General features: G+C 45.9%; 1 protein-coding gene across 1 annotated transcript; it reads right to left on the bottom strand.

Annotated features, from left to right (window-relative positions):
• On the bottom strand, positions 1–23,189 carry DGAT2 (diacylglycerol O-acyltransferase 2). Its single transcript, XM_033052846.2, has 8 exons — positions 23,016–23,189; positions 15,860–15,979; positions 14,792–14,899; positions 13,932–14,002; positions 6,285–6,489; positions 3,053–3,227; positions 2,195–2,397; positions 1–1,425 (listed from the first exon to the last, which is right to left on the bottom strand). The coding sequence occupies exons 1-8, from the start codon at positions 23,053–23,055 to the stop codon at positions 1,271–1,273; spliced, it is 1,077 nt and encodes a 358-aa protein (XP_032908737.1). The 5' UTR covers positions 23,056–23,189; the 3' UTR covers positions 1–1,270.
• Positions 23,190–23,397: the final 208 nt, after the last annotated feature.

Raw genomic sequence — 23,397 nt, 5'->3', positions numbered from 1 at the left:
TATTTTTGCCCAAGTTTATTTCTAGAAATTTGTACAAAAATTAATACTCTGTAATACAATAATCTATCAAATATGACAGATGAACATTTGTCTTTAGAGGCAAGATTCCAGGAATGTGAAGTACCATCCTCTTGCATGGAAGAAAGGCACATTTCAGAGCTCAAGATACACTCAAACTGAATGGTTGAAAAGGCAGGTCAGACATGCAAGTAGTGCAGTGTTTCAGGTTTATACATAAACAAATTGTACTCAAGAAATCTCACTACTAGCAATGTTAACATCCACGTAAACAGTTTATAAATACTTTTAAAAGTAGCTCACTTTAATTCCTATGTGTGCAAAGGCTACTCCTTTACATTCACTGGATGGAGTAATTAGAAGCCATCTTGAGGCCAGAAGTTACTTCCAGATTTCCCCAAATACTTCTGGGATCCAAAGCACTTGCATCAATAGTCCCACTGCATTTTACCCCTATGGGCTACCCTAGGGGTCTGCAAGACCAGAGCTACACAACTGCACCATCCCACAGCTCCTAGAGCTTATCCTTGGAGTTTTGTGGCTATGAAGAAGTCCCACATTTCCAGCTACAAGCCTCTGTGCAAGCAGCATCTGGGACATACCTGCTTCTAAACTGACATTTCAAATACAGTGGTGAATTTACAGCCACAAAAATCATCCACTACACTATGGATCAAGGTTCACCTGACTCTTCCCACTTGGTTTCCTGCACCATCAAGCACAGATGCCACGCCAGGGGGGTTGGCAGCCCAGCTGTACTACCAGAAAGGGCTTTTCCAAAGCAGAAATACTCTTGTGCTACATAAGCATGTCTCAACAGGGCTCTTGTGCAACACACTTCTAAAACTGCCATGCTGCTCAAATCGACCTTCTGCTTGTGCAGATGCAGAACCAGATGCATCCTACTTTCCCAAAATTGCTTGTGCTAGTGCATACAGTAGCTGTAGGAATTTTTCTAATCCATTGCTGGTGATCCAACAGCATTATATAGCAGATTACAAAGGCAATCATTTATCAAAATCCTCACAGCAATGGGGAGTTGTGCTGTTTTGGTATAAAAAGATGTTTGTAATGGGATTTATCTAAAGCAAAGCCTTTCTTTATTGTTTTTAAAGTGGTCTAGCAGTACTTTAAACACTTGCTTTGAAGGATACATACACCCACACATGCTTTCAAGTACACAATGACAACTTGGACTCCTGGAAAAGATGTGTCAGTTCTGAGAAGAGGAGATGCTGGTGAGCCAGTGCCTTCAGTTGACTTCCAAGACCTCAGTTTCTGGCAGGCCAAATTTGCTCTTGTACTTGTCAAAGAGTTTGATCAGGGCATCCACATATATGCTATGGTAGAAGTCCACATCCTTCTGGGATGGATTATCGATTTTGGGGATGGTGATGGGCTCTCCAACTGATAAAAAAGGGAAAAATCCATGTTAGCTTAAACACTCCTACAACCTGGATATTTGTGCTCTATGCACACAGCTATGGCAGTTCAGCATATCCATTCTGGCACAGCACAGTTTGCCTTTACAGCAGAGGTTTGCCTGATTCCTCCCAGTTTTACCAGGCTCTGAAGCACAACTGTCCCACAAAAAGGACACATCACATCTGCAGCAATACCAGGTTTGCTTTGGCTACTCAAATGCCTCTACTGTTCTAGGTGCCTAGGAAATCTCCCTTCTGTTCACAGCAGTGATAAATCCCTCCCCAATTAATAGGAGTCAGTTCTTATGTATACCCCCATACACACCACAAAAGCAAAGTTGACCTTTTTTCCCCCGCTCCCTCAAAACCTCAGTCTTTTGGGTTAGAAGACTCAAATGCAAGTTTTAGGGTTGGGTTTAATACTCAACTGTCAGACATGCATTTCACTGGAGCATGGGGGGCCAGGTTGCTTCTGACTTTAGCTATCCAAGGCCAAACAAAGTAAAGCTACAGCCTTTTCCACCCTAAAAGAACTCTAGCAAAATAGCCTGGAAGCAGAACATTAATTGAAGGTTTGTAACTTCTGGAAACTCTTCTAGTTCATTCATTCTCAGTTTTGCTGGAAGGTTTTATATAGAAGGGAAAACCATTTTATAGTCAAGACTCCAAGACAAATTACAGCAGGTGTACAGCATAGATTCAAATATTTTGCTACCTAGACAGGCACACAGCATGTTTACACCAAAACTTACCAACAGTAGTGATGGGCTTGGAGTAAGGTAACAACCCCCAGGTGTTGGAGGAGAAGAGGCCACGGCCATGAAAGATGCATGGAGCAAAGCCAATGTGCTTCTGGAACTTCTTCTGAACCCATCTTCCCCAGGAACCCTCTTCAAAGATCACCTGCTGGTACACTTCATTCTCCCCAAAGGAGTAGACAGGAACCAAATCCGCTCTAGAAAGACAGAAAGATTCAGGACTTCAGTTCATGAGAACCCCACACCTGCTGGTGTGTGTTCTGCACAGTTCCTGGTACCATTGCCCAGAGCTTTTTTTGAGGCACAAGGTACTGACATCAGCCAGCCAGACTTGGCATGACATAATAGATACACTTTGAAGGCATACAAGAGAATTGTACTGACAATGGGCCTGTGGACATTGTGCAATCAGGCACTGGACATGCTTCCATATATACTCAACTCCTATTTTTGATGGCCATCTCCTTTTTGACATATGGGGATCAGGGGCCTGCACAGGTCATCACCCCACAGTGACACTGCCTCTCCTTGCCCTGGAAGCCTCCTGCTGTCCCAAGGATTCCCCTACCCCTGTACCTTGCTCAGGGCCAGAAGCCAAAGGATACTCATGTCTGATGCTCTGGGCATACATCCACACAACGCAGCAGAACTGCAAAGAAGAGAATCCCTCCAAGGTATCAGCTGCTTCAGGGAACCAAATCACAGAATGGTTTGGGCTGGAGGGGACCCTAAAAGCCATCTGGCCCTATCCCCTTGCACTGAGCTGGGACATTTTCACCTAGACCAAGTTGTTGAAACAAAAGCACTTCCACATGGTAGCAGCAGTGCTCCAGCGCTGAGGCTGCCCCTTACCCGTGCCGCAGAGCCAGTTTCACAAATCCTTTCCGGTTCCTCAGTGTCACAGAGTTCTTCCCTGGGGTGCAGTTCAGGGACTCTGCTGCCCCTCCAACCACAATGATGATGGCATTGCCACTGCCATTCTTGGACAAGATGTAGTCTATGCTGTCACGGTTTACAGGACATATACCTGGGTTAAGGAGACACACAAGGGTCACACTGAGAGGTTGGCTGATGACTTCAGGACCGTCTTCTCATACTTAGAGCACAGAGTTTATGCCTCAATTGCAAGTTGAGTTATCCAACCTCCCTGTGGTCAGAGAGGGCGGTATTAGCAGGCAACCTCTTCCTCAGCTAAACAAGCAGTTCATAGACCTGGCAGCACTAGACTTGGTCATAAACTCCACAAACATCAGCTCTCAAATTTTCCTTTATCAAAAGACTTCAGCAAAGATTTTCTATACCTAGTGATATCAAAGGCATTGGTGTCAGACATCCCCCCCTCCATGTAAACTTCACAGTAAGATTTGGTTTACCTTTAATGTGGGGAAAAAAGCAGTTGTGTTATTTTGATGGATGAGAGTCTGATATTGACCAATTCCTCAGCAAAATCAGGTAGTGGAATAGATGTGGGAGAATACTTTAGTAATATAAAAAGAATAGAGGGACAAACTTTTAAGACAAATCTGAAATAGCTCTTGCAATTTACGGGACAGAGTGTTTATGCAAGTCCGTACTCTGAGGAAAGTGTGTGTGAAGGTCTTGGTTTCTATTCCACACTGCAAAGAGCAGGACTCCACCTTTAGTAAGCAATCTCTGCCCTAAAGCACCAGTCCCCACTCTGGGAAAATGAAAACCTGAAGACTGCACCTTTATCTCCTCTGCATTGCTTTAAAAATGTAAAGAAATTTGATTGTTTGCTCTTTAAACTCTTGCTTTTATGCTACAGTTGGTTTCCAAACTTGCTCCTGCCTCACTTTTTTGGCCAGAATAAGCCAAGGAGAAGTGGTATGCCATCACTTACATTCCCACCACATAACACATCTAATCTGAGTACTTTAGCTCATTGCTCTATTATACTCATGGTATTAATTGCTTGAGCCAATAACTAAATGGTGAACAGGCCCTGGGGACTTAAGACAGGTCTGCCAGCCTTGATGTCTATCTGGGCATCAGGGTCATCACCTGTCCCAGCTCCAGATAAGAACAGAGCAGATCACACTTGAATTGAGGATGAAGAATTAGTTTCTTTCAACACAGCTACATCTCTGACCATTTTTCATCTGAAAGGCTCAGACTAAACTCACTGCTCCAACTTTCAACTTCGTCCCATTCTATACACCAAGGCTCATGCTGGCTACACAAGCCTGGCAACAGATTTATGTTCAGCTCTTTCACACTTGTTAGTGCTGCCCACAACACCAAATAGTTCCTTCAGAAAGTGCAATGAGACATGGAGACGAGTGGCAATAGATAAATTCTGCTCTTTAGCACATTCACACACTACACAGGGTTTTTTGGTCATCTCCTCATGCCTTATAGGATTCCTGCTGCACCTTAACCTCTGCAAAATTCAGAATTCATACTGGTTGTAAACCAACTATGTGTATTGGTACAGAGTTGGGATTTGTTATAATTCCACCTGGAGTGGTTTGTCCACAGAAAAAAAAGGATTGGGGGAATTATCAGCACTTTCCAAGTAATGTTAAAGCCTTTGTATCAGCAGCCTTAAGTTCTAGCACAGGAAAGTGAAGAAAAATTATGGCTTTCAGAAGGTGAACTTCACCACACCTGTAGTTTTGCTTAGATCCTAGGAACAGAGGAAGCACAGTTTTGCTCTAGTTTAAGCACAGTGCTCAGGGATAGCCAAGCCAGCAATTATGTTGCTAATGCCTACTCCCATGTTCCTTCCAAAAAGGAGAAAGCAGCTCTGGCTGGCCACAAGACTTGTCTCCCAGTCATACTTAACTGATTGAAGATAATTTTAAGATAAAAAAAGGTTGCATGGAAACATAACAACACATCTAAATTTACAGATGTGACAGACTGGAAAGCAGATCCCAACTTCTCATATGCCTGCTGTCCTGTGAATTCCCAAGTTATGGGCTTCACACAGCAACTAAAATCAGTATAGGAAGATAAAAACCAGCTTGAGATACTGCCTTTTCTAGACAGGGACAACCCCTTTCTGCACCAGATCCAGCTAGTCAATTAAGACAGTAATCTCAGAAATAGTCAATTCTAACAAGTCAGAGTCAGGTACAGCTACTCCTGTCATCTTCCAAGCCATAGCAATTATTAAGATATCTGTTTTAAAGTGATTTATTGATGAATCAGTTCCAGAAACAGCAAACAGGTTACTGGATTGTTCAATTCAGTCTTTAAGTGTTACTCCCTTCCCTCTGTCTAATTGACAGGTGTCCTTGCTCTGAAAAAGCAGTTCAGGCCATGCAAGAGCACTTCATTGGTATTTTAAACCTGCTTTCTCTGCCCAGTCATTACTTACAAGCTCTCCAGCATTAAAATCCTGAACTCCATTAAAACAGACCAATTAATGTAATTCAGCACACTTAATCATCACTGCATAATCCCTGTGATCCATCTACAGGAATACTTTCAGGGAAGGGGCTCTCTGAACAGCTGGTATCCTGCAAGACTTCAGACTCTTTATCCCTGGCAGGCACCCAGCAGTGTGATTGGGTGCAGACAGCATCCAGCACCACCACAAAACACAGATGTGTGACAAGGCATGTGGTGGTGAGCCCAGCAGCTGAGCTGGCCGTGGTTACTCAGTATTTTCAGTCAGGGCAACTTCTTCCTGCACCTTCACAAAATAACTGGGACAACTTGGTTCCATGTCTCCACCTTCCAGAACTGCAGCTGTCAGATACCTTTACTTTGCTTTTGGACAAGAGTATCCTAGAATTAAGGATGAACAGAGAGGAGCAGCAGTCCCTGCAGCCCAAACTACTCATTCGCAGAATCACAGAATAGTTTGGGTTGGAAGGGACGTTAAAGATCACCCAGTTCTAACCCTCCACCAAGGACAGGGACCCCTTCCACTACACAAGATTTCTCACAGTTATTCACAGTTTCCTCTTGACAGCTATATGAAAGCAATGTTTGGGTGTTGCTACCAGCAGGAAGTGGTTATGTGAGCTTCCAATGCAACTTTTCACTTGAAAGAAGTGAAGGCAGCTCTGAGCCAAGAGCACGAGCAGAGATGGCACAGTGTGATTGTGCTTACCACCAGACATTAAGTAGTCCCTCAATATGGGCATCCTGAAGTTCCCAGCCAGGGTAGCAAGGTATGGTCGAATCCCAGGGAATTTCTGGCTGACACCCGTGGCCTCTGTGCTGAAGTTGCAAAAGGCACCCAAGCCCATGATGCCATGTGGATGGTACCCAAAAATGTAATTCCTGGTGGTCAGCAGATTGTGGGTTTTAACCAGCTAGGAAAGAAAAAAGAGCTCAATTGAAGATGGGTATTTTCAGGTAGTAAATAAAAATGGGAGAAGCAAAAAAAAAAAAAGTCATATCCCCCAGGTTTTGTCTCTATTCCCACCAGGGAAAACAGCCTAAGAGCTCATGTATGGGCCCTCCTGGATTTCAGAGGCCCTGGCAGGAGCAACCATTTAGACTTCAGTTTTCTGAGCAGAGGGAGCAGGATAAACAGGATAATCTCAGACACAAGAAGCCTGCCAGCCAAGTAGGAACAGGGCACGCAGCCTGGACCTTTTGCTTCTCTACTCCTTCCTAAGGAATTCTTACACACCTCTTGCCCAGACCAACCAAGTTCTTCAGTCCTGTAGCCACAACTACACCTCCTCCCAGGCCCTCTCTCAGCACATTAGTGGCTCAGATCCCAGCATGAGGGACAAAGAGCATAAACATCACTGCCTCATAGCAGAAACAAGTTCACTTAATGCCTGACAAAAAAGAGCCAACCAGTTAATGGGCCTGTTGGCCACCTTCCAAGTAGGAAAATGTGCAGAAGGCTGGTAACCACTGGAACTATCCCTCCTTTTAAGAGTTCTGCCCTGGCCTACATGCCAAAGGGTCAACAAGACACCTCAAGCCATCTCTGATTCCTGCAGGGCATGCTCTAGGAGTTGTAATCCTATTGTTTCCAGGCTGTGCAATATTCCTAACCATTTACTCCTCTGCACAGCATGGACTCTCCACAGCTGTCTTAGCTAGCACAGAACAAGCCATTCCCTGGTACCATTATGCCAGAGGGGGCTTTTTTGATGCTATAGGTAGCAGCAGCATCCCATGTGCCAGAGCACCTTCCCCAGGCAGTACACATGCAGTCTGAGGAAGCACACAGCACAAAACACAGCAGGGCTGCTGCATCATCCTACAAAAATAGGGATCAAATTGAACGTTTTTCCATATGTTAGAATAGTACAGTTGGAAGAGGCCTTAAGGATAATCCAGTTCCAAACCTCTGCCATGGGCAGAGACACCTTCCTCTAGACCAGGCTGCTCCAAGCCCTGTCCATCCTGGCCTGGAACACTTTGAGGGATGGGGCAGGCACAGCTTCTGTGGGCAACCTGTGCCAGGACCTCACTACCCTAAGAGTCAATAATCTCTCCCTAATATCTAAACTAAACATCTCTTTTCAGGCTGTTTTTTTTTTTGCCAACTGCAACACCCCAGCAGCTCTCAGACCTACAAACTGAAGCTTTGGCACTCCATCCCTAAACTGCATATGCAAAGGCCACGCTGCATCAGTTCCCATAGGAAAAAAAACCCCACAGATTTCCAAGATGTCACACCAGCATTACCCAACCCACTGCCTTGGACAAGAAGTGTTTTGGCACTAGGCAAGTTCATTGTGTTGGATCACGCTGCAGGGAGCTGAAGTACCATTGCAACACACTAAAGCAGCATGCCCAGAAACTTGATTCATCCTCCCCGTTCTCAGCCTTGCTCCCAGATGAAGCTGCAGCTCCTGTGCTACTTGGAACAGTGGCTGTGATATAGGCGTGGTGCAGCAGCACGTTCTGTAAGCTGAGTGGCCCTCTTCACGATTTCCTCTGGCTTTGAGGTCACGTAGAGCTCCAGGAAGAGGGCACAGAGGTTTGTGGTTGCAACAGATCTGCAGAGCCCCATTGCCTATATTACACCAGGTCACTCTTTCATCCCCTTTCCCTTCTTTCCCAATTAGTAGATGACTTTGCTTTCACTTCCCAGGGTAGGAGAGCATCCACTTGATCAGTTACAGGAAACAGACTAAAGACCAAAAACCAATCTCCAGGAAAAAAGCAGTGCTATGGTAAGCAACCCCTCCATCTATCAGTTCTCACTCAGCTGCAGAGAGACTTCTACAACAGGCTACCCAGGCAGGGGTGGACTGCCCATCCCTGGAGGAGTTAAAAGCTTTCTGGATGTGGCACCTGGGCACATGGGTTAGTGGTGGCCTTGGCACTTCTGGCAGAATGGTTGGACTTGATGATCTTAGGGGACTTTTACAACCTAGACAACATTCTGACTTTTTGACTACAGGCCTGGTAGATACAGACACGTGGCTTGGGCTGGACAAGCAGCAGGCACTCCTTCCTTAAAGCTCCTGTCAGAGCAAGGTGGCGATTTCCAAGCCCTCATCTCCTCACTTGCACCAAGCACAGCTCCTTTTATAGGAAAGGCAGCTGAAAGAGGGTTTGTCCTTGTCATTCTGGAGCACGAGGCACCTGCATGTTGAGCTTGGCAGAGCACACATAGGAACGCATGCTGTCCTCCTGCTCCAGCCCCTCCACCACATGCAAGGACACCCAGATCCCAGTGGAGCCCATTGCTTGGATACCTCATGGGAGACACAGCCAAGCTGCAGCCTTATCACTGTGGATGTTTTCCAAGAGCTCCTGTTACAGAGCCACAGGGCTGGCAATCCCCATGACAATCAATCACCCACACCACTGCAGGAGCTGGGCAAGGGGTATGCAGGGATCCAGCCAACCAATGGCAAGGGAGAAGGGCTGAGATTCAGCCTGGCACTCATACCTATGTGCTTTGCCCCTGTTTGTCCCATGCCAGCTGCCACTGCCCTCCACACCTGTCCCCAACACAGGGCTCACAGAAGGTAAACGTGGAGGGTGCAGGTGAAGGTCACTCTATTCTCCCAGGTGAGAAGTGGCAGGACAAGAGGGCACAGCCTCAAGTAGCACCAAGGGAAGTTCAGACTAGGTATTATGGATAAATTACCCAAAAGGCACTGAAATAGTTGGACTTACTCTCCAAGGTCTTTTCTAACCTTAGTGATTCTATATGAATTCTTCCACCCAAGTCAAGCCTGGGAACCTAAGACCAACAGACATCAGACAGGGCTGGGCACTTCTCTGCAAGTGGAGGTCTTGAATCTGCCAATGCACAAACTGAGCCCAGGGAGGGTCTGACCTGCCAATACCTTCATCTCTCCCTAAATTTAATCTAGAAACAGGACATTTGAAGTAGTGTAAATGATGTATTTCTAGACTCAAGCAAGAATGAAGACAGTGAAGTGCTCAAGATGGGGCTTTGGATCTAGAATGCATTTAAAGATCCCTTCCCAAAACAGTCTATGAGTCCATGCCTCTTTTCAGGTGGCTGATCACTCACTGCTGCTTCTTTGAACCCCTCCCCTTGAGAAGTAAACAGTGTTATCAGGTTGCCCCAAGGAATTGCTGTAGCTGTCACTAAACAACACTATTGCAACTCTGTCCTGAGCCCCCAGCTGGATTTTTCTTTTACCTTCAAGGTCTTTTCCAGTCCCACACAGCTTTTTGGGGCCTCAGTGCTCCCATGATGAGGCAGAGTCAGCACATCCCTGCTGCATCTCAGCCAGACAATCAGCACTGGAAGTGAAGCTGAACCTTCGCCCCATTGCACTAACACACCTATTCCCAGCTGCTGTTAGAGACCAAACCTGTTTCTCTGGGACCAAAGTTCATCCACCTGTCTAATAACAGACTTCTTTACACAGAACTAAGCCAGCCTATAGAAGCAGTAAGCCACTGCAATGGTGTAAAAGGAAATGAGTGTTAACATTTAAGTGCCAGACACAGCTTAAAGAACCATATTCCAAATTTTATTTTTAGGAACAGTGGCACGTTCAGTAGTGGAGAAACGGGACTGCAGAACCACTGCTGCTCAGCACCAGGAGTCAAATATCAGGAAAAAACATCAGTTGTTTGTGTGGGAGCTGAGCAGCACTGACTGTGGAAGCATGCAGAGAGCAGAAAACCAGGGCTCATCCTGCAAGGTCCAAGCAGCAGGTCTCACGAGCATGTAAGCTTGCAAAACAACCCAAGAACTGCACTTAGCTGCATCACACCCAGCAACACTATGGAAGAAATTATCTAACCTTCCCAGCAGTGCAAGCCAGGACCTGAACACTGGGACCCTGTCAGGCTCCCAGTATGATATATGTCACAAATTCACAGAATGGCTTGGGTTGGAAGGGACATTAAAGCTCAGCTTGTTCTAACCCTCTGTCATGGGCTGGAATGCCTTCCACTACACTAGGTTAGGACAGAGCAATCAAGTCTTTCTATTTCTATTCTGTAACTCATGTACAATAATTAAGGAGGAAGCTAGCCAAGACAAATAGAAGGGAAGAAAAAAAAATACACTTTTGCCAGCAATTCCTGCTTTGGCCAGATGCCCACTCTCCCAACTGCAGTGAGCAGGTCTCCCTGCACACACCTGAAGTGCTCACAGCCTGACAAAGGTGAGCCAAAGTCTGAAGCCCTGGCTTCCTGCAGTCCTATTGCACAAGGAGATGTTCACATGCTCAGCTTCTTTACCTAAACAAAACCTTTAGATCATGGCATTCCCAGCATGACATCCTCAGGTCAGCAGTGCGTGCTCAGGAGGCTGCTGGGATCCACAGCATGAGATGGAGATGGTGCATGCAGATGATGTCTGCCCCAGTCCAGCCCCACGCACACAGCTGCAAGGGCTTGGGTTTCACCTGTCACTTCAGGTCCAGCACTCAGTCCACTGGAACATTCCTCAGCTGCTTCATGCACTGCTTAGCTTGAAGCACTATTTACAAGTCCAGCCATTAACCAGCAGATAAACATAATTTTCTAGTGCCCTAAAATTGCTGATTACTGTCAGAGTAGCTACATGAAGTCCCAGAGAATGCAGCCAACCACTGCTCGTGCTGAGTAACTGAGCCAGATTCAGGCTGCTTTCCAAATCCACCTGGTATTACAAAACATGACCTCATATCTCCAGGTATAGGTACAATAGTCCTGGTGTTTCAGCCTGGGAGGCACTGCTGACTCCAGTGAGACCAGCCTAATCAGCACAAACATTGAAGCAGAGCTTGACTCTCATGCAGCTGCTCTAATACAGCAAGTCAAATAGGAAGAAATTCTGCCCTGTGAGGGCAGTCAGACCCTGGCACAGGTTGCTCAGAGAAGCTGTGGCTGCCCCATCCCTGGAAGTGTTCAAGGCCAGGCTATACAGGGCTTGAAGCAACCTGGTCTAATGGAAGGTGTCCCTGACCATGGCAGAAGGGTGGAATGAAATGAGCTTTAAGGTCCCTTCCAACTGTACTGCGATTTTGTGAATTAAATCTGTGCTGACAGCCCAGCTGGTACCTGTGCAGGCGTGGATGCAGCTACCATAGCTCTGTGTGCAGACTCTGCTGCAGCCAAGTTCAGCATTACAAGTACCACCAGTGTGACTGTCACTGGTGTGGCCTTTCCTTGCAGTGCTCAGCAAACACATGGCACAGGATGAAATGCAGCAGAGGGCTGTCCTGACAAACCATCAGCCTGGGACACAAACCAAGCCCTACTGAGCCATTACACAGATCAGGATCCAATAAAAGGGATTTTTGCAGAGAACATTTAAACAAGTGATCTTCTGTAGATCCATCTCCCTCTTGGCCAAGAACAGTTAACTATCTTAACCCACAAGTTCCCATGCTCTTAGCAAGCCCAAGGCATTCTTGGTACCATTCCTAAAATCCAAACATATTATTCATACTGATGCCCTGTTCATGTATCAGTCCTGTAACTGCAGAAAACCACCTCTAGCGCCTCTCTACCCCAAGATCCCTGTAGCAGCTTTTACCAAGCCTGCAGCCAGCTGGCTGTTCCCCCAAAACACATGCAGGAGTCATTTCCCAGCTGTTAGCCCTCCTGTTCTGCCCTCTGCATGTGAATCACCAGTGGATTCCGTAAACCTTGCACAACTTCTCCCCCTTAGTGGCAAAGGAATTGCACCAATAAGGAGCTCTCACAAATAGGCTATGTGAACTAGCAAGGATTTATTTTAAAACTGCTGCAAAGTTTAGTTTATCTATCCCATCTCAGCTCTAAACCTACTTAAACAACCCAGCTGTTTGACAAAATTTTAACACCCACAGTGAATCTGACCTGCAGAGCTTCTGCAGAACACGTTTCCAGGAAGACAAGGATAAATGTGCCATTAAAGGAATGATGGAACAGCAGAACCAGCAGGTGACCCTTTGGAATCAAGTCCCCAGCATAACAAAGCCCACCTCAGCAATATCCAAGGCAGCAGTGTTTAGTGCAGCACTGAGGACTTGGTATTAGAACACAACACATCTGAGACCCATCTTCAACAGCAGAGCCTGCTCAGTTCTGTCAGCCATGAGACCCAGGCTGACTTCCAGCCTGTGCAGGCGTAATGAATTTTTCCACATACACTTAGACCTGCCAAGAATTACCTGTTAACAACAGCAAGTTTCATGGTGAACTTGGCAGTGCTGGGTTGATGGTCAGACCTGCTCTTAAAGGTCTTTTCCAACCTAAATGGTTCTATGTTTCCAAGAGTACAACAAAAGGCTTGTTCACCAGCAGCACGTTCAGGGACCCTGAGAGTTCAAGTGACTTTGCAAAGGAAGAATCCAGTCTAAGCTGCTTTGGCATCCTGTTGGAATTGGATTCCCTGCTCCTTTCTGAGGCTGGACTATCTTGGGGATAGGTAGCTCAAAAGCTGTATCAAGGTCCCTCCCTCGTACTCAAGCTGAATAAAACTTGCCAACAGCCTTACATAATAGTCCTTTCAGCTGCGTGCCCTTCCAAAGGGATCGAGTTCCCTCCTAGCCGAATTTGACCCCTGCTCCCTTCCAAGTCATCCAGCTAATTCTGCAGTCCCAGAGCCGTCTGGCACCCCTACCCTCTTTCTGCAACATGTCTGAACCAGCAGGAAAAATACAAGTATGTGTGAGCAAGTTACAAGCTGGAGAACTGAAGCTATTCCCCCTGTGGGAGAACCCACTTCTCCAAAGCAAACAGACTTTGGAGGACAAATTTCACTGCTCCCTGAGAAGTGCTAAGACTTTTGGTGAACAGGGGTCCCAGATATTCTGGTCCAATACATCCCAGAGAAGAAGTGTTACTGGAAAACAGGTAGAAACTGAGCTAGATTTTATGATTTATGAGAGGGGAGCAGTGTTAGGGACAGGCACTACACAGGACTGCTGCAGCACAGAAGAGAAGCACAGAGTGATTTGCATTGGAAGGAATCTTAAAAGATCATCTAATTCCAATTCCCTTCCATGGGCAGGGACACTCCACTACACCAGAGTGCTCCAAGCCCCATCCAGCCTGGCTTTGAACACTTTGAGACATGAGACAGCCACCATTTGTTGGGACAACCTGTTCCAGTTCTCCAGAAGCTGGAGAGATGAACAAAGATTGCAGATTGCCTCCAAGAATCTAGCAAGACCACCAGAAACAGCAGCTTCTGGCCCTCACATTGTCACTACTGGTGATACATTTCAGATTTCCTAATCACAGCTGCCACAAACAGTAGTATGGCAATGCTGAGCCATGTCCTGCTTACAGTTCAGTGTCACAGATAGACTAGTGCCAGTACAAGACACTGAGGCAGTTAAATCCCAGGGTATAGAGTTAAACTTTTACTTACTCTTATTGGAAAATAATCTCTGAAGTACCTCCATATGGCCCAGTTTCTCACCCACTGGGACCTTCTTCCCCCTGTTGAGAAAAACGAATGATGTTTTTAAAGGTCTTTCCACATGGCTGTCCATCAAAAAGCCTAAAGGACTCCAGAGTTTGCTGTCTCACTACAGGAATCAAGACTTTCATTCCTCCAAGTGGGACACCTGCATCATTCACTGAAATCAGTTCACACTCTGGAATACAAGGTGTTTCAAGCAAATTAGGGCCTGACTGCAAATTCATGTTAGACACCCTACAATTCAAACTGGAAACACTCAGATTCAACCTTTGGGAAAGGCCAAAATCCTGGATTATTTCAGTCATTTTGAAGCAATGGAGAACTTGCTCATCTGGCTATAAAGGTAGGTGCCAAAGTGTATTACTACTCCTGGTTCCCAGAGCTGACTTCTACAAATTTTTTTGGGGGGGTGTCTTTTTCTGAAATGTTTTCTGCTTAATTTGAAGCAACACTGACTCCACAGAGGAGTCACATCTGAACAACTACATCACAATCTGAACCTTGCAAGAGCTGGGGAGGACAGAAAGGTCTTGAACTTATAGATCTTTCTAAACCACAGAAAGAATCTACACCTTATAAATATGCTATTAAAAGCCAGCAATGGTACAATAGTAGTGAATATTAAGTTTACATTGCCTTCAGCATCAATGAAACCTGCAGCCACTGCTCGTGCACAGGGCTTTTGGTCAGGGATTCAGTCAAAGTCCCACTAAGAAAGGAAGTCATCCATTACAAGGAAGCGCTTCTTTGTACAAACATGGACACAGGGACACTTTAAGAACAAGGATCTGTTCTGCAATATTTACCTTTCTTTGGTGTATTCCAGTCAAATACCAGCCAGGCCAAATATAGAGCAGCAATTGCCCAGCAATCTGTGCACAGTATGTACATGAGGATTAAAGTGCAAGCAATACCTGGAGAGGTGCAAGAAAGAAGAAAACAAGGTTGCATCAGGTATTGGTCTCCATTTACACCCCTTGCCTTTTGACTCTTCTGTGCTGAAATCTTCATCTCAGTCTGAGGTCACTAATCCTCTATCAAACTGGATTTGGCTAAAACCCCTTATGTAGGGCTGAGGCAGCTTTCTCTAGAGCTCTGGAAAACCTCAGCCTTTCCTTAATGGCACCTCCAGGCATCTCCTGTATCTCCAGGTAGAGCAGCTGCTTCACCAGACTCAATGAGCACCAAGATTTCTTCATTTTTTCCCCACAGCCACACACCTCCCAAAGGTTACACCAGCTCTACATCAGCCTTCCCACCAGGGTGCCAAGGATCCCACCCACAAATGACACTGTCATTTTAGCACAAATTGAACTGGAAAGGTAGAGTCAGACATGCTGAGAGAAGTCATTCTCCAGTTTAATTATTATCAATCCAGTGGTGGAAAGCAGCCTGAGGTCTCACATAATCCAAGTACCCAGGGACAAACAGGCTTTACTCTTTTACTGCTCTAACACAAACATTTCTTGCCCATCTCTAGTACTTCCTGGAAGGAGACCAAGTCCAGAGGAAGGCATTCCTGTTGCAATCACTTGCATCAGTTACCAGCTGCTTCTAAGAAATCTCTGTGGATATTCTCATCAGCAAGCCAAGTAAGACATTTCCAATTGTTTCAGCCTCATTTGCATGGTAGACACAGGCACGAGCTAAACATCACTCAGTCTTTCCACAGCTCTTATGATTTTCCAGAGCAAGGAAATGTTATTTATAGTTGGCAATATCAATGTAACTGGTTTACAATATCCACACACTCCAGGAACTACACTGCTGCAGTACACATCCAGTAATTAACTCTTACGTAAAAGTTCACATTTTTGCATTAAAATTCACCCAGAATTACAGCAAAACTTTTGCTTTAGGCCAAAAGGTATTACCCATGATAAGGAAAGTGAGAACCCATTGCAGCACAGAGATGATTTGGAGTTGTTTCTCTACTTTGGATTTCAAGAGCCAGAACAAATCCTGCAGTGCAGAAAGAATGTTCGATCCTGTGCCTAAAGAAAGAAAAATAGAAGAAATAAAGTTACATTTGCACACTGAGTAAAGGGAAGAATATTTTTCCTTTGAAATAGAATCATAGAAGGAAGGGTCATCAAGTCCAGCTTTAGAGGTTTCAGATAAATGTGCAGTTTGCTTTTAGAGCAAGGCTTGGTAAAAGCTGATATTTTCCGTGGAGTTTGGGCATCCTGGAAGAGGAAAAATTGCCAACAGCTTTTTTCAGAATACTGGAGTGGATTAATGGGTAACCACCAGTACCCACCCAAGCAAGCCTCTGTTCACTTGACCATAAAAATGCAGAGGATGTTCCTAACACATACCCTCACCTCAAAGTGCCAGTTCCTGGAAGTGGTGCTTGGTAAGAGGGTACTCCATGAGCTCAGAGCAAGATAAAGATCAGCTGCCTCAAACCACAGGCAAGCAGACAGCAGGCTGTGGTCTGAGCTATTCTCATCCACCCTTCTCAAGGCCTGTTGCACAACTCCCAGTGCTGTTCAAGGAGAGCTCTGTGCTCCTGCCTTACTCAGCACAGCCCAAGGGCTAGTTGAGCAATACCTCAACATACAGCCCTGAAGGACCCACAGCTCTGCAAGTGAGGAAAACTATCAGCACTCCTAAACAGGAAGGAGCTGAAAGCCACTCTTGTAGAAGCTTAAGATATTCAAGCAGGGAAAAAACCAGAAGTGAGTAAAACACTGAAAACACTCACTTTCTATATGAGGAACTACCCACTGCAGCTTTAGGCTGCTCCGTGTAAGTGCCAGAAATAAGCACTTGCAAAGGGGTTTTCCTTCCCTTTTCTTCAATACTTTATTTACAAGCACTGGCCAAAATGCAAATCACATTCATATGTATTTACATATTTCCTTTTTTATTTAAGGATCAGCCTGTTATCAGGACTATGAAATAAGCTGTTACATTGAATAGATTCAGTTCTTGCTGACAAGGTACGACCCTGCTAGTGGTAATAGCACAGCAGGTGTTCACACTCAGTCAAATGAAGGTGATTGACAATAGCTTCTCCAGGTATAAGCAGGCACTAGGATTTTTGGTAGTTTCTGAAAAGATACTCTGACTAGTACAGCCTTTAAATATGCAAAGCAATTGCTTCATAGGAATGATGGTCAATTTAGATTAGACAAGGAAGAAGGTATTTACTATGAGGGTGGTGAAACACTGGCACAGGTTACCCAGAGATGCCTCAGCCCTGCAACATTCAGAGGGGAGCCATACCAAAGGCTGAAGTCTAAATTTAGAGCCAGACCACCCAGTTCAGACCCCTGGTTCTGCTAAATCCATGTTCCATGGACAATCCCAGTAGTGTGTTGGGCATTAATTGCTCTAAGCAGACCAAGTTCTAGGCTGGGATAGATCATACCACCACAACTGCCAGTAAACAAACCTACAGCACTAATCCAGGATGAAGCAGCAGCTAGAGCTGTAGGCAGTTCTTTACAAGATAATAAAATGCAGCATTAAGAATGAATCCAGCAAATTCTCCTGTTTCTGAGGCAACACAGGACTTGCTCACTAGAGTGAGATTCAGCAACTCATGCTGGAAAATCTAGCAGCAAATCCCCAAATTTGGGGTAAGGGACAAACTTCACCCCATTTTGTACAAATGCAGTCAAGGGTAAAAGAAATCTTAGGGTTTGGAATGGTTTGTATTCAAAGAGACCTTTACAACTCAGGTTGCTGAACTCTTGCTGAGGGGCCACAGCTCCAAGAACTTGCTGTCCCAAAAGCCTTACAAAATTGCACGTGGACAGGCTTGATGTAGACTGAGGATTACCAGATACAAGTTCAAATAAAGCATTTAGCAATAGTGGTGTCACTGGACATATGTCTGTGTCCTCAAAAGAATCCAAAAGTCTTAGAGATTACATGGGGCTGGGCTTTTATTGTGAGTCATAAATTTTTTTTTTCCAATACCTGCATTTACATTACCAAACCTGTTTGGCTGCATGAATCCAACACTCCAGCCTTGGATCAGCTAAATCCCTATCCTCTTCCCAAAGAGAAGACCTGTTTATCCCTCTAGATGAGAATCTGTACTTCTGCATTTTCTAGATGTTTGAACAAATTGTAGGCATTGCCAGCCTTGTAAATAGACCAGTATTGGGCAGCACAAGCCAACATGTCAACTTGCTTTTCAAGCCACATAAAACTTACATTCAACTCCTGCAGACAGAGGGAAGGCAGTGGTTTGGGAGACAGCTCTAAGGACACTTGTGCCCTTGGACAAGTGTCCTGGTCGGTTATTTGCTGAAAACAAAGATATCCTTCAAAGACAACAAGATTCTCCATACCAGAAAAGTCAGTAGTTACCATGGCCTGAATATTAACATTTAATTCCCAGTTAAGAAATTAAAGATGCCCAGTAGGAAAGGAAGGGACCGTGGGAATGGTCAGTCAGCCTGGCAAGTTCATCAGGTCTACTTTTACACCAAACCTGCAGACTCTAGATTAACGCATTTTATCAACCAGGCACTAAAATCTGTAAATGCCAAGACAACCCTTTCCAGACACTCCTGAGCTTCTTTTCATCATGGCAGACCTGTCAGTGTGTATTCAACTCCTCACACAAGCCTTGTATCCTTTCAGCTTCAGCAGCCAGGAGGCATTTTCGGAAAGACCCTCCATGGTCTGGAGAACCAGGTCAGTTACCAGTGACACAGAGCAGAAGAGCTTTGACAAGTCAACAGAAATGGGGGAAAAAAGGGGAGCTGGCACTCAGCCACAGAAGAGTAAGCCAACACTGACACTTGACTTCAGTCCATTAGAGAAAATATTTCCTCTTAAGGGCTCACCATCATTTAATTCCATTTAACATCAAATGCAGGAGTTGCTACCAAGGAGATCCTGGAGTCAGCAAATGGTTTGACCAAGCATTTGACTCCTGCAATATGGACTCAGCATCTGGTGTTCTCCTAGCACAGTTTATTTCAGATAAATTACACAAACAACATTTATCTAGGCAGGGAAGTAGAATCAAAGATCCCAAGAGTGGGAACAAACATGACTTCTTCACACCTGGACACCAGAAAAACCCAACTGACAGGACTGAATTAAAAGTCAGCCAAAGACATGAACAGAGAAGAAGTACAAGTGTTACACAGAGTTAACAATACACTGAAACCCTGTTAAAGCCAAGCTTCATCTGCCACCTTTTCCAGCAAGTTAGCATGTTAATTCTTGGCCAAGAATTAAACTGCTTCACATAGCTTATTTAGAGGAAAACAGTATTAGAGTCATCAAAGCATTAGCTGTAAATGGGCATTTTGAGCTACATATTTGGCAGAGAAGCTGAAATTGGAGGCATAGCAAAGACAGCTAAGAAAAACAGACCAGAACTAGAATATTCATGCAAGAGCAGGAGCCCACACAGCACACTGGTGCACCTGTAAAACCTCTTGAGCAACACAAGTTCTTTTGTGTCTTGGGTTTACCTGGGTGCTCCAAGCACATTCACTATAGAGTAAACAATTTGTTAAGGAAATAATTGTTACATGACATCGTAGGTTGGAGACAGACACACAACTCTTCATGTAACAAACAGCTTGGTTTATTGTTCCAAAGCATCTTTTATACAGGGTTCAAAATTCTTGGGCTTAGACAACTGATTGGTCAGGGTCTCAACACCACCCAGTTCGCTGATAATAATATATCAGCATCCAAGATAAAACAGAATTAGCAGATATCTCCTCTTTAAGTTTAAATCCAACCTCTCATTGCCCACCCAGAGACTTGTTTACTTCTGTAACAAACTAAACTAACCAAATTAAATTTTCTGTTATAGCCAAATTTATCTGTCCAGCTACAAACCAGCCATGCTGTGACAAATAATGAGCAACCAGCCCAGAGCACAGTTATGCTGCCCTGTACACAGCTTTAGAAGAGTTTGCTCTTGTACCAGGAAGCTACTCAATCCCCTGTTATCTGCAGTCTGTCGTATCTACAGCTGGAGATCAGCAGTGCTGTTAACAGGAACATGCAAATAAAAATTTGTATCAGCTCTTTCAGAAAGGAGCTGGGATTCTCCCAGCAAACCAATCTACCATGACATTTCTCATGTTAGTTGTGCATTTACTCACAGCACTAAACTCAGCCCTCAGTCTCCACACTCACAGCTGTACGTGGGTTAAAGTGATGTAAACACAAGACTCCTGTGCTGTCCCAGACCAGCCAACAAGCTTAGATATAAGTCAGCAAGACTGATCTGGACAAGAAAAAATGACCCATCCTACTACAGCTCATCAGTGTGTCCAGAGCACATGGGAGCTCTCAGAGAGGTTTCATATGAGCAAGACCAGACCTCCACCTCCCAAGCAGCTCTGTCAAGAGAAAACACCTCACTGCAGCCAGCTGTGTTCTCCCAAAACAGGAGCTCCCAGGCTGCCCACCCCAGAGCAGAACTGAGCTCTGGTAAACCTCACTGCAGTGTAATACTAACTCCAAGGTAAAGCTAAGCAAAATCACCTTCCTCATCCCAAACCTCTGACTGATGAAGCAACATTAGAAAAGACACTTCAGCACAGGACAGCCTTTCAATATTCCAGGAGACTGGCATCTTTCCTCAGGAGAGAGGGACGAGACAGAGCTCCTTGCCGCTCTGCCAAACACAAGGAGGAGACCTCCTGGGCATCCCATGGTCAAAGTGGGGCAGGTCAAGATAAGGAGAGCACAGCCCCTCCTACCTGACCAGGTATCTCAGGGCATCAACCAACCTTAGCCATTGGTCCAAGATCTGATTTTTGCAATATGGGGTTGATTTCAAAGGATTCAGAAAAGGATATCCTCTGCATATATACAGGGATAGAGAGAGAGGCAGATTCCTGCTTTTTTTTCCCCTTGTATTTAAATAGGATCAGACTTAATTCAGCCAAATTCATAAGCACCAGGACAAAATCAGGTGCCAGGAAAGCAATAAGACTGAAGGACAGTATGAGCCATTCAGAGGCTCACCCCAAAGTCAGCCCTTTGCACAAGCATGATACTTGGAAAAAAAATAATCGGGGAAGTAGGAAAAAATAGAAATCTAGTGGGTTTGTTCTTCTTATCCTCTGTAGTAGGAGAAGTTGTCCAACATGATCAAGTACTACATAAGGTCTCACTAATGAACCTCTACACCACATCACCTCTGCCAGTTTTGATCTGCAGGGTCCCACATCACTATTACCAAAACTCAGCCCAAGTCAGAGCTCCTCTGGGAGGCACCTGGATTCAGCTTTGAAGCCAATCCTGTGCTTTCCTGCCCAGGCAGGCTGCAGCACTGGCAAGCGCTTGGTGGATGTCACAGTCACCAAGGCAACATCCCAAGTCTCCACAGGCAGAAATAAGTAAAATTAAGTTAAAAAACACAAATATCACTGCAGGATCCCCACGAGGTGCCTCAGAGGAAAACTGACCTGAAGAGAGTTAAGACAGCTTTCCATCACTAATCAGGATTATCTAGAGATGAGGCCAATCACTGTCCCTAAACCACACTCCATTTTGAATTATGCATGTGTCCTAGATCCATCATTAACATGCCAGTGCCAATAGGGTGGCTGCTGAGGTCTCAGGTCAACCCTACATATTTTATAGATTTCCTGAATTATTTATTCTCTGCACTTAGTTTGCAGGTGACTCCCAATATAACAGTTCACATGCTGCTAATTCAAATGACCTCTCTCAACTGGAAATATAACTTGTCCTCTGTCAGTCATGCAAGCAAGCAAAGTTATTTTAAGAAACAGATTTGAATACAGGAAACACATGCAAGTCTTCTCTCCAATTGGTTCACAACTGATCCTTCAGATCAATCTCTAATATCCTCCTGCCTGAGATGAGCACCAGCAGCTCTACACCCAGGACTGGGCAGGACAAGTGCAAAAGCAAGACCTCAGAGGTTAATTCACCAGGTTCACGTCCTTTCAGCTCTGATAATGATTTGTTTAATCAATGCATTTCACAGGTCTCTTCATCCCAGGAGGTATTAGCAGTTTGCTTTTTGAGGGCAAAAATTCTTCCAGGACACAGAGCAATCGCTCAAGGACCCTCCACAATTCCCAGGGTAAATTGTCCAACCGCATTTTCACGCTGTTTGCAAATCCTGACCTTTCTCTAGGCAAACTCCCTTGCAGAGGGCATACACAACTCTACCCAGCCACACATTTGGACTTGCTGAATTTTTTTCCTGCAAGATCCTTTGAGATGCCTTTACAGGCAGGCAAGGTAGCTTGTGGTTTGGGATTTCCTACCCTGCAAAGGCTTTAACCAACGTGTTGCAGCGTGCAGGGAAGCGTGCTCGGTGTCTGCAGCAGCTCTGCCCACGGTGGGTGCCAGCCACCGACACCCATCCCACCCCTCCCCACAAGTCACCGCCAGCACGGAGGGCTACAGACCCGAGCAGGACCGGGTACCACGGAACTCCTGCGGGAGCCGAACCTTCCGCTCCTCGTTACAAAACAGCACAAATAGCAACATGTTGCCATTTTCCGCTCTCTCCTTGATGTAGGTGCGGGGAACGCGGCATTATGAAACAGCAGCACTTGCTGAGAGGCCTTTCCCGAGCTAAATGATTATATGAATATAGAGCTGAGACTGAACTTTATCAGCCACGCAGCGCCGATAGAACCAGCACCCTCCTCTTGCTACCGTGACAAAAAGGGGAGGAAAGGCTCGGTTATGTGCCAGTGCCCCACGCCTGCATTTTGCCAAGGTGCAAACTCGCTATAGTTTATATATTTATATAAAGCAAAACCAGAGCAGCCAGAGCCGCTTCCAGCAGCCCCGGGAGCGCACGGCGAGCCCCTAAAACACAAAACCTGCGCAGAGAGCTGTAATCCTCAGCCCAAGGAGAGCGACAGCCGCCTCCCCGCCATTGCACATCGCTCTTCCCCTCCTTATTCCCTTCGAACAACGCTCCTGCTGCCATACAGAAGGGGGAATGCCCTAAAGCCGAGTGTTGGGGCGCTGCTCCCCCGCACACCGGGACGCCGCTCCTCCCGCAGCATCCCCCTCGGGATCCATCCCAGCCCTCCCCGGTACCTCGGAGCACGCCGGAGTAGGCGGCGATGATGGTCTTCATGGTGGGCTAGGACTCGGGCAGGGCCATGGGATGGACAAGAGCACCAGGCAGCGGAGCGCCGGTGCGGCCAGCGAGGGGAGAGCCCGGCCGCGCACCCAGATATAGCCGGGAGAGGAGGAGGAGGAGGAGGAGGGCACGGGGGAGGTACCGGGGCGGGCCCGGCCCCGCAGCGAGCCCCGGGCTCAGCCTGGCCCTGGGGAAGCTCTTCCCTTGTGGTGATGCAGTTTTGGCGTGGGATCGGGCTTTGGGAGCGGGGACACGGGCACAGGAGCGCCCCTGTACGAGCTGCTTCATGCCCTGGTTTGTGGAGCCGCGGGAGGTTTGGGCTGGCACAGAACGTTC

This window comes from Catharus ustulatus, chromosome 2, assembly GCF_009819885.2.
Source record: "Catharus ustulatus isolate bCatUst1 chromosome 2, bCatUst1.pri.v2, whole genome shotgun sequence".
Lineage (NCBI taxonomy): Eukaryota > Metazoa > Chordata > Aves > Passeriformes > Turdidae > Catharus > Catharus ustulatus.
The sequence above is the reverse complement of the archived record's forward strand: the minus strand, read 5'-3'. Positions and strand labels throughout refer to the sequence as shown.